The sequence below is a fragment of the Triturus cristatus genome, chromosome 2_1 (genome assembly GCF_964204655.1).
Source record: "Triturus cristatus chromosome 2_1, aTriCri1.1, whole genome shotgun sequence".
Lineage (NCBI taxonomy): Eukaryota > Metazoa > Chordata > Amphibia > Caudata > Salamandridae > Triturus > Triturus cristatus.
The window spans coordinates 928,088,476-928,105,035 of NC_140581.1; the positions used below are offsets into that span (position 1 = coordinate 928,088,476).

General features: G+C 42.3%; 1 protein-coding gene across 2 annotated transcripts in view; it reads left to right on the forward strand.

Annotated features, from left to right (window-relative positions):
- The window catches only part of LOC146866107 (guanine nucleotide-binding protein subunit alpha-14), a 452,892-nt gene that overhangs the window by 219,644 nt on the left and 216,688 nt on the right, over nt 1–16,560 (forward strand). For both annotated transcript variants that reach the window (XM_085633345.1, XM_085633354.1), the window contains exon 2: nt 7,495–7,679. In XM_085633345.1, the coding sequence (XP_085489471.1) occupies nt 7,495–7,679 (185 nt within the window). The remainder of the gene's footprint in view (nt 1–7,494; nt 7,680–16,560) is intronic.

The window sequence follows — 16,560 nt, forward strand, 5'->3', positions numbered from 1 at the left end:
AAAAATTTAAGTAAAACTTAGCTTGTCTCTGCTGCCGCGTCCCGCGTCTTCTCCCCTGCTGCCTGTGTCCAACTCCAGGTTGGAACAGGAAGCAAGCAGCCAGGCTCCCACCCCTAAGCCAATCACAATGATCCAAAGGAGCATTGTGATTGGTCTGAGCGCTGTAACAGCGCTCAGCCAGGGGCTGTAGGGGTGGAAATGTTATCCATGCAGGCTGTAATTTAGCCTGCATGGAGAACAGGGGTGTGCGCATGACTGTTTTGGGCGGCCGCAGAGGGCCGACCTAACAGTCACTCTGCACAGGAGTACAGAGAGGTCAGGGCAACAGATTCCTGCACCAGTCAATGGCGTGTCGTGGCTATGAAGATCAATTCAGGCATGGTGCAATGAGCCGGAGAGGTGACCCTCATACGCTCTCAATGGAGAAAAGACCTTCTCCAAAACAGATGTTTACATAAATGGCTCTGCACTCAAGTAAACAGATAAATATGTTTAAGTGAATATTAATGTCCATAGTTCATCACACATAAAGATAAAGTGGTCTCTCCCGAATGAAACAAGTTGTTAAGCGTCTTTGCAGGAAAAATTAGTCCGGTTCAAAACATTCACACGACACATTTGGGAGACTCGTATCCCATTCACTCATCGTACAACCTTTCTTGCTATGCTAAAGCTAGACCTGAAGAACTTGTGGAACATGTCTTTTACATGTTAAGCCCTTAAGAAGTCCCAAGTGGGACCAAATGCGTCGGCTGTCAAATGTGTGCTGTGATTTTAAGGAACTTCCATTGGATAAAAGAATAAAGAATAAAAAGAACTTATTTTTCTGCCAAAGACGCCTAACAACGTGTTACATTTGGGAGATACCACTTTATCTTTGTGTTATGGACTATGGACATTAATATCCATTTACACATATTTATCTGTTAAGTGCAGAGTCATTTAGGTCTAAACTGTGCACAGGAGGGTCTACCACTCCTCCCCTGCAGTTCTGGCCCACCCCCTCACGCACTGCTGCAGCAGGAGGAAAAAATATAATAATGATGATAACCATTTTATTTTTTCCTTTCCTTGCTGCTCCTGGCAGTGAGGCAATGCTCCTCCGCCTTAGCGGTGGAGCCACCACTGACTGCAGGGGGTCGTATTCCCTCATTAGTTGTTCGGTATAGTATGGGGGCTGGTGTTGCATCATCTTGCATGGCTGATTTTTGCTTTCCGGCTGACCCTGCTCACTCTGTGCTTAAGCGAAATGGTGCCTTTTTATGCCTGGATGTAATTGTGAGCTCACTTGCATGTCTTTGTGCCTGTATAAGGGCATGCTTATACAGGATTTTTTATGTGGTGCCAGCACATATTTCATTTAGCTCTTTTGTGCACCTGGGGCTAAGAAAGGCAATCTTGCACACGAGTTTCGCTCATTGGCATTGTTCTCTTGTACAATAATAATATCCATTGACTTCAGCTGAGATAGTGGTTGAACTGTGCAGGAACAATTCATGAGGCCTGGTGCCTTGAGGCTGCAAGCAGTTTAATTTCTTACTTTTGTTAAAAATTAGGTGTAACTTGAGGACAGCAAAACAATTCTTGCCAGTCTAGAGACTCAGGAAACGCATACTGGATTCACTTCCCCCATATTAAGGTATGCTACTTTCCTGCCGTTAACTAAGTTTCAGAAGCAACTATTGTGGCATTAGTTTTCTATTTTGGTGAGTAGAATTGTAGAAAAGTTGCTGAAGGACGGAATGTTCTAGAAAGATTTTGTGACATGTAGTGTATGTGTGCTTTTAATTTGTCTCTGTACTGAGGTATTTGATGGTTTAACAAAAAGCCCAATCGGTTATCTAATGAGTGCCTGTGCCAATATAAGAAATGCTTTTCACGATCCACCTTTTTAAACCGCTGCCTAAAAAGTAGCATATAATGTCTCGTATTGAGGTTTAAATTATAGATTTACCTATGCTTCTCACTAGTTCTCACAGTCCGCCTGGTAGGGAAAATCACCAGAGCATTAAAAATGAAGACCCCTTCACTTCCCAATTAGTTTATTGGAAATTTTTGAAATTTGTGCATTGCTACCAAAATCAACAGATTATAAAATATCCTACAAAGATATGGTCAGTGCTATTCTAAAAATTGTGCGAGGATGGTGGTGTGGTTGCAGTGTCCTGCAATTCTGAATCCTCCCATTGAGGGGCCATTGTGTCACTACTTTTACCATGATAATTTGTAAATTGTCATAATTATTTTGCTATAAATGCAGTGGCGGCCGGCACAGGCAAGCACGGTGCGGTGGGTGGGGGGGGGTGGGGAGCAGACAGACGACGGAATAGGTGTTAATTAATGATACCTATTCCGTCATCTGTCGAATTCCCTCCGCTCCCGCCCCGCTCTGCCCCACCGTGCTTACCTGTGCCAGCTGCTGCTTTATAGATGGGTCCTTTAGTAACATGTTAGGGAGTGGTAGAAGTGTCAGCCTGCAGAGATGTGCTGGGGGAGCAGGTATTTGAGTTTAAATTAAACTCTTTGTCAGTAGTGCCCGGTCTCACTGACACCTTGGCCGACTGATGACCTGGCACATTCTCTGCTAGCTTGACTTGGTTCGGTCTGCAATGGCTCCTTGAGGAGATGGCCATTTGTTTCCAACTAAAAAACTCTTGATTACGGATGCCTGTTAGCTATTCGCATGCTTGCATGATAATACATCCCCTCCCCCTACACTGACTCCACTTTATTGCCTTGCATTACATCATTCTGGGTGAGAGCTTTGAACCACCATTTAAAGTTAGTCTTACACTGTTATTAAAATACCCTTTAACTTATTTTATACAACTTTCCTCTGACGTTGTAGTATCAAGGAATGTAGTGGATATGTATCCCTCATACCAGGCCCGATTCTTACCATATTCCACAGACTCCTGTCCTCGTTCTCCTGACTGCACGCTTGGTGCCATATGTTCCATAGTTGTGAGTAGCCTGGATACACTTGACTACTTCTGGTACTTTCTGGACCAGTGATTCTTGAGTTCAGGGAATTTTGGCTCCCAACCCCCTGAACAGCTAAAGTCTTCATTCATCAAATGATTTGATTGAATTTAGGGCTCCGCTTACCGATTTATTTGTAGGGCCTCACAGTAACAAAGATATAAAAAAAAAATCCCTGGTGTCTGGAGTGATACTCCAGACCAACGGACAGTAAAGATAGTCTGTCCTATTAAAATAATCTTGGTGTGCAACTGCCCTCCAAGGGAGTCTGTTGGTGAATTTTTCCACCTTAGTGTATCAAAATTCTGTTACTCCATTTAAGATTTTTGAGACAAAGTATTTTTTTTTAAATTGCAAGGATCTTTTCTTATTTTTCATCATGGGCTACAAAGTAGGAGGATCCTCTTTCTGAATGCAAAGAATTTGCTGCTTTTTTTTCCATGGTTGTCATTGTGAACTCCGTCTAAATGTGGGGGATTATGTAGTGCTCCCAGCCCAGGATAGGTGTAACAAACAGTTCCGGCTTCTTTATTTCATCTCGTGTTGATATTTCTTCTTGTGAATGTAACATCACTGGGCTTTCTGTTCAATTTTATTCTCAATCACCCGCATTTAAGACAGCATAGCTTGTCCCTGATCTTAAAGAGTTTGGTTGTTGGCAGAAGCGAGGACAGGTGCAGGGTTGTAGATGGGAAACAGGTCTGTGGACTTACCAGCCAGGGTGCAGAGCATAGATGTAGGGACCCGGGGTGAAGGGCAGTGTTTAGGTCGGTGATTCATGGGTCCTTAAAGTCTCTCCACGTTTCCTTGAATTTGTTGAGTTGGTCATTCAGCCTGGCTATTAGTTGTTTATAGGCAACCACTTTGTACATTTCTTGGAGCCATGTTTCAGGTTTTGGAAATGTCACTTGCCATAGTCTCAAGATCCTATTTCTGCTTGAACACCGAATTATACTGGTCCTTCATGACCACTCGTTCTGCTATCAATTGAGCTGAGCTACACTTTACTTCAAACTTCCTGCCTAACTTTTCAAACGTGCTGTCATGCACTGACCTGTTTGTCCCACTGAGACACCACAGCAAACCAGGTTGTTAATTTCCAATTCCGCTGGGATGCCCGACCCCCATTTACGAGGGGGGGGGGGGGGGGGGAAACATGTCTCTAGCGCTGGGACAGTCCGGGGGAAGAAAGAAAGAAAGCGATAGAAAGAAAGAACGAACAGTGGCAGACGCATATGAGAACTCAATGGAATATCTAAATACACATACAACTGTCCATAACATACAGTTCAGGTGATTGACTGATGTATACACAGGATAGTGCAATATCCATGGATTAGCAGAACAGCACAGAGAACAATGTTATCACACCAGGGTTACCATGTGGTCACATATGACATCACATAACTGCACACTAATAACGAGTACATTACAAGTGCTATAATATGCGCTAGGAGTGTTCATATTATAGTCCATACATGAGAATTAGTACTACACCTTATGCATGTCAGGAACAAGTAATGGACACTGTTAGCAGCAGAGTGTATATGCTGTTACTTCAGTGTTATGCAGCATTTGGTCTTTGATATGCTCTTCTCAAATCTGCCTCCAACATTGTAGCAGCTGATGCCTATTTCAGAGCAGTTCTCAAAAACACAAATCCTTAATCGGAGCTTAAAACCGAAGTTTTTCCGGGAGATTTCTTTTTGGCTTAACAGGGGCCCTGAATAACAGAACAGCACATGCAATACAACCAAGTTGTTCACTTCTTCTCGTGGAATGAATTCTTCGGAAAAATCAGAAAATGTGACCCGTGTTTTCAAACTGTTCGTGGTCCTCGTCTTGGCTGGTACCATGAGGAAGTCTTCATTGTACAGCTAGCATAAATGCCTAGGGTGACATACCTTTTATAGTCCCTACTGTCAGCCACGCCCCTCCCCTAGTTCCTAGAACATGCTGGAAACCTTGAACTCTCTAGACCAATGGGAAAACCCCTAGCTGGAAAGTCCCTGACTTCAGGAACATGCTGAAAACCTTCAACTCTCTAGGACCAGGGTAAAAGCCCTTGTTTGAAAACCCCTACACGCCTTAAGGTGTTTATAAGGCATTGGTAGTAGCAAATTGAAACTTACTCAGTAAATAGAAAATGGCAAAGCACCAGAGTACATGTCTAATACATCAACAAGTTTTCCTAGTCCTAAATGGGGAGGCACCTTAATGTGTTTGGTTCTGGGGTGTTTTTGCAGACACAACAAGTTTGAGCATAGGAAGAGTTTCCAAGGTGGTTGTGTTACATATTCCCACCCATCTCTGTTGAGGAAGCTGCCATACTCTGCCATGACTTATCGAAGGCCGTTCCACTCAAAGGATCTCCTGCCTTCTTCTGTGCAAGGCAGATTATCAACTAGATATACCTGCTCAGGATAGCATGGGAAGGCTTTGTCCTCTGACCTGATGACCCCTATAGTTGATGAAAAGAAGCTGCCAGATGAAGGGGGAAGTAAGTTCTAGATAGAAGAACAAAGCTCAATGCATATCCCAAAAATGTCAAAAAAAAAGCTATTGGGAGGCGGAGGGAAAACATAGCCAGTGTAATCTCCTGTTCCTTGTGGAAGGAAAAACAAACTTTGGAGAGAAATTTTGTATCCAAGAACACAACCTCTCGGTCTTGGAGAAACCTCTGGTAAGGCTCCTGTCATTGTCTGACTGATGACACTCCATTCTACCTCCTGAAGTAATAGCTATTAGAAATGGCTAAGAAATGTTGGGTTAACAGTATTTGATAGATCAAAAGAGACTGCAGAGCCCACAAGGCGAGAGGGATATACTATTGTAGAGAGACATAGACATTGATCTCTTATTCTCGAAGTTAAGTAAAAGGGAACCGAGGTTTCTATATAAGATGCATACATACCTTCTAAAATGCTTGCACTGATTGACCTGACCACACAGGGAGGTGACCTCCAGACCTATCAAGAACCCTCTGAATTTCTAAAATCCTAAAAGGATTGCAAAATCTAGCATTCAACCCCTTCCAGTCACATCAGGGTGAGAAGTAGTTCATTGAAGAGAATACCCTTCCATCACAATTGAACCATGAGATTGCTGGATGTAGAGGACCACTTCCCTAAAGCAGCTTTTACACCGGAGGCCTATTCTCCCTGCCTACAGCCCACCAAATTAAGTCTTTGCAAAGCTGTAAGATACGGGAGAGGGGGAGACAAAGAAAATGGAGTCACTGGGAACTGCCATGGGGAAGGTTGTGTTGTGGGGAGGAGAGGTTACCTGGCTGCTGATGATACAAAGCAAGGCTTGTATCTCCATAAACACCCAATAACAAGACCTCTGCCTCCTCTCTGTAAATCTTCATTAATACCTTGGTAATCAGAGGAATATGGAATTATGTAGAACAGTCTGCTGGGTCACCAGAAGGACAGAGTATTTTTAATCAAAGGTCTGAATGCTGGCAGGAGTGCATGCTCCCATTGCAAAGAAGCCTGCCCAAGCCTTTTTCCTGCTTAGCTGGTCTGCTAGCTTATTCTACCACCTCAGAGCATATTCTGTCTTTATGGAGTGGAAATTCTATTTGGATCAGGATCCAATCTCTACAACAACATCCATCACCCAATAATTTGTTACGAATTTTAGAGACCTTTGTCATGAGTGGAATCGCAGAAGCTTGTAGGGGACAGTTGGACAGAAAGGAGGAAGTTCCTTTCCCAAGGGAATAAAAAAAAAATATAGGCGAATTGGCATGTAGGCCGGTCTCAGAGGTGAGTCCTCGTATTGTATATTATTGACTAGGATCAGAAAAATGAACAAAGTGATAGTGATGATAACAGGTCAGGGGGAAAGCAAGCGAGGAACAGACTTTTGGAAGAGTTTGTGTGAGCCACTGTGCACATAAGGTCATACATATGAATAGATACTTTAAAACCTGGTGGAAAAGTCTTCCACAAATTCTATTTATTTTAATTATGTTCTCCGTCTCCTTTTAATCTGAGCCACCCACACCCATCTGTTTTTTCTGTCAGTCCTATTGCAGTCCTCCTGAATGCATAGAGTTCAGTATTTCTTCTATCATTCTACTTTAATGCCTTCTGTCTGTTTATTTTAATCACCGTCATCTTTCCTTAATTCAATTAGTGTTTATATGTAAAGTTCTATAATTTTACAATTTGTAATATGGTGTAATTTGATGTAAGAAAGATGTGTCTCTGCATGTTTGCAATCAACAGATTAATAAACTTTTTTTTTTTTTTACAATTTTTAGTGCTTGTTTCAAGCATGTTCACCCACTTTTTGGCTGCAAGATTTACTGAAAAAATCAGAATCCACATCAGTATTTTGCGCGCCATTCCTGGCAGCCATTTCATGATCACCAGGCCTGTAAAGAGTCTGTAGCCTCACCCATAATATTGAATGTGTTTTTGGCACTGCTGCAATGTGGACCCATTTCCCACTGGTTGCCAGGTCTTGCGCCTAACCCGTGTTTATGCTGTGTTTTTGCAGGCACAGGAGAGAGCGGGAAGAGCACTTTCATTAAGCAGATGAGGATCATTCATGGATCAGGGTACACAGACGAAGACAGAAGAGGCTTCACAAAGCTGGTTTACCAGAACATATTTACCTCCATGCAGTCGATGATCCGAGCAATGGACACCTTAAGAATACGGTACGACTCTGAGCAGAACATGGTAAGATGATCAATTGCTATTTCCAGAAGTATTGTTTTTGTTTTTTCACCGATCTTTGAGTTGCTATATGTTCAGGTGGATAGTAAAAAGTAAACATATTATTGTTGAAGGAAATGGTGATCACGCCCTTTGAATCTTTCCCGCCCCAGCCAGCTCGTAGTGAATTGACACCAGTTATGAGTTGAGTGTCATGAAATAAACTAATGGTATAGCTGGTTTTGGCCCAGAGTGTTTATTCAACATAGTTATATTTGTTGATTTAGGACCACTTTAAAGCACATTCTCTTGACAAGTTATTAATTTTAGCAGTTGAGTGGCATGTGCTTGAGCTTTTATTAAATTCTATTCTGTAGGTTGGTGCATTTTGGGCTACTGTTCTCAGATAACATGGCTTTCCCAAATGTTTTCTTTGCATTGACAACTTTGTACATTTGTGAGTGCAACTTCCATATAAGCAAGATTGGCGAGCTATAGGTTTGATGTACAAGGTGTCGTATAGTTAGGATTGCTGGTACTTGTCTTTTCCGGAATTGCTTTAAAAGTGAGATTATCCTCTCATTCATATAAAAAAGATTTTCAACCCCACTGTTTTCTGAAAAAAGCAGAGGAAAGATTGATCCTAAAATACTGAAATGTTATGTCACACCCTTGTTTGTTAGTATATTTCACTATTCGTGAAAGACTTGTCATAGATGTTCACTAATCTTATACTATTGTTGTGTAAAGATTGAATGAGAGGCCACTATCTGGAATAAGAGATTAAAATCTGGGTATTTTTCTATTGTGGTAATAGAAGGGAAAAGCAAAACCTGTTTTTCATTGCTGTGATGTCGGGGATGTAACTGATACTTAGGTCTTACAGTACCTTGTATGGACCCCTTCCTACCCAAGAGGAGTAGGGTATGTGGAGATCGACCACCTTGCTAGATGCCCGAGACCCAACACAAAATTGAGAAAGGTGATGTTATGTGATTTTGCCTCCCATTTTTCTCCCCAGAGGTTTGTACAGACCTGCGAAAAATTTATGTTTTTGGTGCACTTGGAAGTGGCCGTTGATGAGGAACCCCATAATATGCATGGCTCCCTCACGTCTCTGCTCTACACTGCACATCTGATCCATAGGATCAATTTACAGAAGTAGGGATCATGGGAGGACGGTGGAGGAAGAGCCATGGCAACATGAAGTGGAAGATGGATAGATATTAATAGATGTTTTTTCCCACCTCCCTTTTTAGGTCTCGCCTATGCAGCGCGCTTGCGCTGCATAGGAAAAAGACCTTTAGTAATTGGCACAGCTTTGCGGGCAAAAACGTGCACGCGTTGCATTGCTCTGAATGGCAACGCGTGCACGTTTGGCGATTCTCTTGCGGGAGCGAGCAGCGGCACCATATGTTAGCAATTATCACGCCTTGCTGCTCGCTCCCACAAGGGAATCGCGCAGGCCCCCTCCTCTATCCCCTCCCCCTGCTGCCTTGCGCGCTTGTGCTTGTTTCCATTGCACTCACGCAGAATCAGGGGAAGGTGTCACTTTCTGGATGTAATGTCGCTATAATATTGCAGTTTCATCATATTTCATTATGCTTTTGTGTGGTTTTTAGTAAATATAAGATTACTTGTTGACCAGTTTGGGAGGACCCCCGAGCGGTAGCGCGCTTTAGGTACATGGAGCATTTCCTCCATTGCACTTACGTAGACATCACATGATTGGTTAGCATCAGAGGGAGGCTTTCTTTAAACATAGGCATAACGCGGGTCCTGCGAAGGTGTTTGCCCGTAATAGAGGAGGAACATATCGGTGCCCCTGGAGGAGTGCATTTGAGGTAAGTGATTTAACTATGCATAAGAGTACTTAGAATATCCCAGAGGTGTAGTTAGCACTGGTAGACTGAGACTGAGACAGGCCCACAAAGTTTGAGGCCCACAGGGTCACACTCCCTAAGGTGGGTGACGGCACTTGATTAATTGTATTCACTTTTGTAACACTGTAACATGATGATGGCATGGAAACCAGGTTTATTGTGATTTTAATTGGATGATTAATCCGATCAGTAGGGTTTTTGCAGTTATGCTGCATTCTGGTCGTTTTAAGAATCAAGGACTTTGTTTAATAGCAATTTTACTTCTCATACGTTTTGACTACTTATTTTGAGTTTAGGCTATATGGGCACTTTTGCATGTCCGGGTGATCAGCACATCCTAGAGTATAAACGTAGGTAACTGGAATTGAATTGGAGGTACCTGTGGTTTTGATTTTCTTTATTATGCTTTGTTGTTCCTTATACCCTTGTCCAGATGAGGCCCGAATGAAGTGGCTGAAACGTGTCGACAGTATAAAACAAGCATTGGCATAGCCAATAGGTCTCGCCTTTGGGACCTTATAAGTGTTTAACCGTGCAACAGTTAATGTTGTTGCGCTAAGAATATTGTGCTGCATAACTAAATACTTAAGTTCCGAAAGCGAGACCTATTGGCTATGCCAATGCTTGTTGCCATTGTCTGTGAAGTTACTTAGAACCACTTGGTAGAAAACACGCCTTTATTTTTTACCTGTTCACCTGGAATTTCAACATAGATGAAGATTATTAAAGTGATGTTTTCACAGCCATTATGCATACTTACAAGAAAAAGCTTGCAAAATTGCATATCGTTATATTCTAGAAAATAATACCCAGATGTAAAACTGTCTTACACTTTCTGAAGTGACTGGACGCAAGAATCTTTTTAGTACTTTAATATTTTGTGTACCTTTGAAGTGCCTGGTGGCCTGAAAGATACAGTCACTCCAATGTACCCAACCCCACTTGCTCTCCATGTCAGACTTACCACATACTTTGTGGACTCCCACAGAATGCCATGCTCCTAAGTACAGAAATATACAAAAATTGAAAAATGAATGTTTTCAAATGCTTTGTAAATGTGAAGGAATTTGGAATTGGAAACTAAAATCTAAGATGGCATCCTTATCTTGATTTGTGGGAGCAATTAAAGTACAACACAATGAAATCTAGTACGGGCGATTGTGGCCTCAATTAAAGCAGCCCTGGTATTCGCTGACAAAGAGTGCATGTATTTAGAGCAAAAGACAAAGTAATATGGCAGAATCTAGCATATCGTTTTCTTCCCTTTCAGATTTTCACATAATTTTCTTTCAGAATTAATTAAAAATTTTCACAATTTGTGTATTGATTGGATGTACACTTATCTATCTTTCTGAATTATTTTGAGGTTTAAATCATAGAAATTGCTTAGGGGCATGGGTCCCTTATTTCCAGTAGTGATTCATTTGGGGGGGCGAAGCACAGAAGTCAAACTGTTAAGAACTATTGTAGTAGAATATTTGACATAATTCAAAGAATGGCTTTTCATGAGAAGAAAATGTTTTGGCAGAGCAGCCTCTAAATCATTGTTGCAGCACAAATGAGGATAGAGTAGAGAAAAAGGGATTGAGCCAATATTGCCTGCATGTTTAAGAAAATGAATATTCAAGCACAAGAGTAAAGCTGTGGAGTTATTGTCCTATGTGATGTATAAAATTATGACACAATTGAAAAATCGACCTTAATTTTTTAAGTGGGTTTTCCATTGTTTATGTTCTGACTGCGAGGCCTTTTTCTTTGCCACTCCAGCGGTCACTAATGGAAACAAAACATCAGTTTACGGGCACCCACCCTTTCTGATTTGAAGCATTCACGACCGTCATTGTTTTTTTTCACTTCAGTTTCGATACTGTTTATTCCTTCCTATGTGCTCTGAAGTAAATAAGATTACAAAAAGTGCACTGTAAAATTCTAAAATAAATAACGTGTCGTGCTTTGGGCTGCAACACAATTATGTACTGTAGGTTGAAGTTCTGGAATTTAGTAACTTTGTACCTATAAATGCTACAATTTAAGGATCCTTGACTTTTAGGGGTTTATCTGAGAGTTCCTTCCTGGACATCTCGGGTGTAAAGTTTCTCTCCAGTTAGGTTCATTTGTCTGCGGTTGAATCATCTCAATTTTCCGAACAAGTCCTCCTGCAAAGGCGATTAAGCTGTTGAAATACTGTTGTAAGCCCCTCTGTTTCTTTTATTTGCGTTTAACGCGCGGTCTAAAACGTTTAACATGGAGGACTGTTTCTGCTGTCCCTCAGATCTCTGTGGAGGTTCAGCAAACGCTAAGCGCCTCTTATACAAACAATGCGGCGCACGGAAGAACAAGATAGTGGAGAATGCAACAGTAAATCCTTTAAAAAATGATGGGTATGCTGCAGATTTTAAAGAAATGGTACAGTTATGGAAAGTGGAGTTTGACCTCCGCTTCAACCACAGCATCGCTCTTTCAGTCTTCCTTGAACAAGCATACTGCTGCTGGGACCATGAAAGGATCCATGCAATGAAATTTGTTAGTATCTAATGTTGGCCATGTCTTTTTTTAATTATTTTAGAAATGTATGTTGCACTCAAGTTCAGGAACATCCAAGCACTGATACTTATCATAAGGTTCATTCATGAGTTAGTTGACTATGTGGAACAGACGTCATTTTTGTTTTTACTGAAGTCAGATGCCACTTATACTATATAAACCATTCTTGTGGTATGGAGGCTTTAGGAGTACCAGCAGAAAATGCAATAGTCACTCACTGCTATAGTGTGATGAAGATACCTTAATGAGACTGGTCTGCGCTAATGATAAATATCCATGGCAGCGCCTTACAGCCTAATAACGATCACCTCAGTGATAAATATAAATGCATAACAACCAGCCCTGATCCTTCAACCTACCACCGCAATCACCTTTCGCTGGTCTTTAAACACACCAATTTGTCTTTGTAACCTAACAACCATTAAATGTTGCCATTCTTTTTTAACTGCTTTTTTCTTGCCCTCCAATCCCTGTCTGTCCTTATCCAAACTTCACTGCTCAGCTGCACTCCCGCCCCACACTCGAGATGGCTCATTGGATTAGCGGTGAAGCCAATCCTACTATGACCCCTTCAAACTGTCCTAAACCTGCCTGTACCAATCCTCCTAAACTATATAAACCTCTCCCACCAGAAACAAAGCATGTTCCCCAGTGCTCAGACTTGACCTGCTGAAACCCACCTGCCAAAACCCTAGACAGATGGCTAAACTTATCAAAACCCTCCTAAAATGATCTCTGCTAATAACCTATTGCCCACATCTTTGGGGAGGGAGGGTAAAAAAATGGAAACGTTAAGATTTTCAGATGTGCAGGTGAAAGCGAAAGGAGGGAGTTCTTACCGTGCTCCCCGCTGTCGTGTCTAGACTGCATAAAAGGAGGAATTTCACCGTAATGAGTTGTAACTCCCTTTTTATTCTCATATATTTATGGGAGCTTGAGTTGCTCTGACCTTCACTGTTTTCTTACCACCACTCTCCTGCCTGACTCCTCCCCTTCTGGTTCCCTGCCTACCTCTCTCCCTGCTTCTCTTCACACACAGGTTCCTAGCGCCCTACTGCTATCATACCGTCACAACCGTTCTTTCCTCCTTCTGTCCCTTTCCAATCTTCGACCCCTACTCACATTGTGTCATCGACACCGATGAATTGTAAAGAGCTATTCTCCAACTTCCTGTGCACTAAAGCCAGTGGCTGATAAGGCTTCAGGTCAAGACAGTTGATTAATAAAGCAAAATTATTCCTTCACCTTATTTTGAAACGCTCCAAACGGCGATACAATTAGGTTATCAGTAGGATTGTAGTCAATAGGACCTCCAGCCCTCCCCTCTCATATTAATTTCTTCAGTGTCATTCTTGCCACCTTTGCCATCGCTTTCACTGACCTCCTATTCCTCTTCCCATCACCTTTCCCTTTCACACACATTCACTAACTGATTTAAATCCCTCCTTAAACCCACTGCTTCCTTGTCTGGGCAAACTGCTAGCCAGTGTTGCCTAAAGTACAGCCTAACTGTGGTATGAGCCATTTCCCATTTTCCCTAAGTATACCATAACCTCTCCACCTACAACCTCTCCACCTACAAATTGCCCAAAGCATTGAATAACAGGGTGTTTGGTCACAACCCTTGGTGATCTCATGCCTAAATTTACAGAATGCTATATTACAACGCAATCTGTTTAAAAAAAAAAAAAGTTTAAAAAATGTTAAAATAAAAACTGCTGTGTAAAGCTGCCTTATAGCCAAATCTACCCCCCAGAATGGAGTGCAATGTCCAAGAAAGGCCCAGCACAACACCAGCAAACCACTTGGTGTGCTATCCATTGAAGCCATGATTTCAGCCAACCTCTCCTCCCATTCCTCTGACAAACTTGCTAGATTCTTCATCATGCCTGTTGACCTTTATGACTGCAAAATGGACCTGCTGTTTCCAGTTGACATCAGTTTAGAGGGCGAAACACAGTTCTTGGCCACTTTCACAATTGCTGCTAGTGTTAAGGAGGAAAACATGTAAAATTCTGATTCATGGTATGCTAGGCCTTTTCACTAACTGCTCTTCCTCCTCTTTCGAACCCTCCTTTGCCCTCACTTCTCGATACTGCAACCTGAGGACCTTAATCTCCTAGACCAAAATGTATTTCATTTGCACGATGAGATGGGCCAAGAGCCATAAAGCCCATGCAAGGTCATTTTGCCATTATTACGAATTCAAAACCTTCTGCTTCGTTAATCTTGCACTCATTTTCCCTCTGTACCCAAGGCCACCCCTCCGCAGTTGCATTCAGCTCATCTGATTGTATGTTAACTCCACCTGTCCTTTCATCAATAAACCTTTGTCCCTCTGCGTCCTTCTCATGCCAAAAGCTCCTAAACTCATAGAACCTCAATACTCCTCCTAAAACCATCCCCAATTAAAACCCTCTACTTGTACCTTCCCGTGCTTTTGGTCAACCTTGATTTTACTTGGCCTTATCGGGCCTCTCACTCCTTCTGTCTTTATGCTCTCTTCTACGCGATACAATTCGTCCTTTTTATGAATTGTGGATTTGTGCGGTGATTCTTATTGTGTAAAGTGCCAATCTCCACTACCTGGTTATCCGTACAATCTCATGTGCTTGTTGTAGGTCACCTCCTGTTCCCAAGTTCTGTTCTTTCCTCCTTTATTTTTATTACTGTTACTGTCGGCTAGAATCTAATTTTCCTCGTATGCTTCCCAATGATTCAAAAATTCTTCCAACTTTCCATCCCAGCTTTCGACCAGGTTGCCAGCCCCAGTCATCCCTGGCTGGGATCTTGCCATCTTCAACACCTTTATTATTCGCTACTGAAGTCAGACCAGCTGACCAGTGCAGCACTCCCCTTTCACTGCTTTGGGAACCTCACATTGGCCTCTACTGCCAGCACTGACTTGCACAGGTGCCGGACAGGCCGGCGAAGAGCCTCTGAGACGTTCAACTGTCCTCCATTCATGCCTCATTCAAAACTCTGGGCCCAACAATTTCCCCTCTTCCAGCCACACAGAATGCTTTAAGCATTATTGATTCCACACTGAAACTTTTGCTCGTCATCCCCTCAATTCTACCCGAACTATACAAAAATCCACCTATGGTGTCCTGTACTCTACCTTACTCTTTCCGTTATCCCACCTGGCCTCCATCAAACACCTCAACTGCGGCCATGGTTGAAATGGTCAAGAGGAAGCCTTCTCCTTAGCACCATCCTCTAAACTCTGCTGCCCTGCCTTGGCTTGCTCAATACCAAGGCACCACGTCCTGTGTAGGAACACCACTTGCCAGAAAGATTGGGATGAGACTCCAGAGGCCTTATCTCTCCCCAAGCACCATGAGTAAATAGTAGAAGCCTGTTGAGGGTAAAAACCCTGCTCTGCAAAGGTAGCCCGGGAGATGACTTTGTGTGACAGAGTGGATTCTGACCTCTGTGCTGGATGTGTTAGCCTATAAGAATTCTTTTGTGATCTGGGGAAGTAATTACTTCGTCCACCTCTTGTGAGCCCTGGGATGAAGAAAGCATTCCAATAGTCAAGCCTGACTTTCAGCTTTCGTGTGGGCTACATTGTCAGTGGCTCCCTGTCATGGAAAGTTTTAATTATTTTCTGAAATTTACTTAGACCTAAATCCTACAGATGAAGTAAAGGGGCAGGCAGCTCACAGGGTCTTTCTGTGATGTGTAAATTGATTTTTTGCTGATCCCCCAGATAACACTGAACGACAAGCGCGGGTAATTGATTTGGATAGTCATAAGTTTCTTTTTATGTGTCTTAATGTCAACATTAATTTTTAACCTCTGTTTCTGCTATAAATTTCTAGAATCCTAGCCTGGTTGATGAAGATTCCTACCTCCTCTATGTTGTTCCCCATCAATTATAAATTTGAGCAAATCTCTCCTCCTGACTTGCTCATGTCTTTAGGAAGGCTGTGGGAAATCCCTATATTTTGAAGCACCAGAATTGAACTTAGATGTGAATTTACACTTTTGGGAGGTTTCTGGTTCTTGTGTCACTTTAGCTACGCCCTATCTTGTTGCAGTAACTACTTGAGTAGTCGACTTCCACTCTTTTCTCAGCTGAACTGGGTTAGTTGTTACCTTTAATGTGATGAGTACTTTCGTTTGGTTTCCTCTGATCTAATTAGAAGAAAGTATATTTCCTTCCTGAAAGGAGAGAGGAAGGCATTTACTTCATTTTCCACTGCTCTTCGTCTGAAACAAAACGTGTGCTCCCTGCCCTGCGTGCTTTCAGAGTCTTTTTATTTAAATTAATTTCAGCTGTCTTCTCTGTCCCACAGGTGCTAAAATGTCTGACCTGATCCATCCCAAGTTAGAACCTTTTATATAATGAAGGACCAGTTGCTGGTCTGTAATCTGCGGTCTATTTTACCATGAACCCCAAAACGTCTTCCCCTGCAGTGGAACATTGTTCACATCTTTACTGGCTGTGAATGTTTCCTCGGAGCTCGTGAATA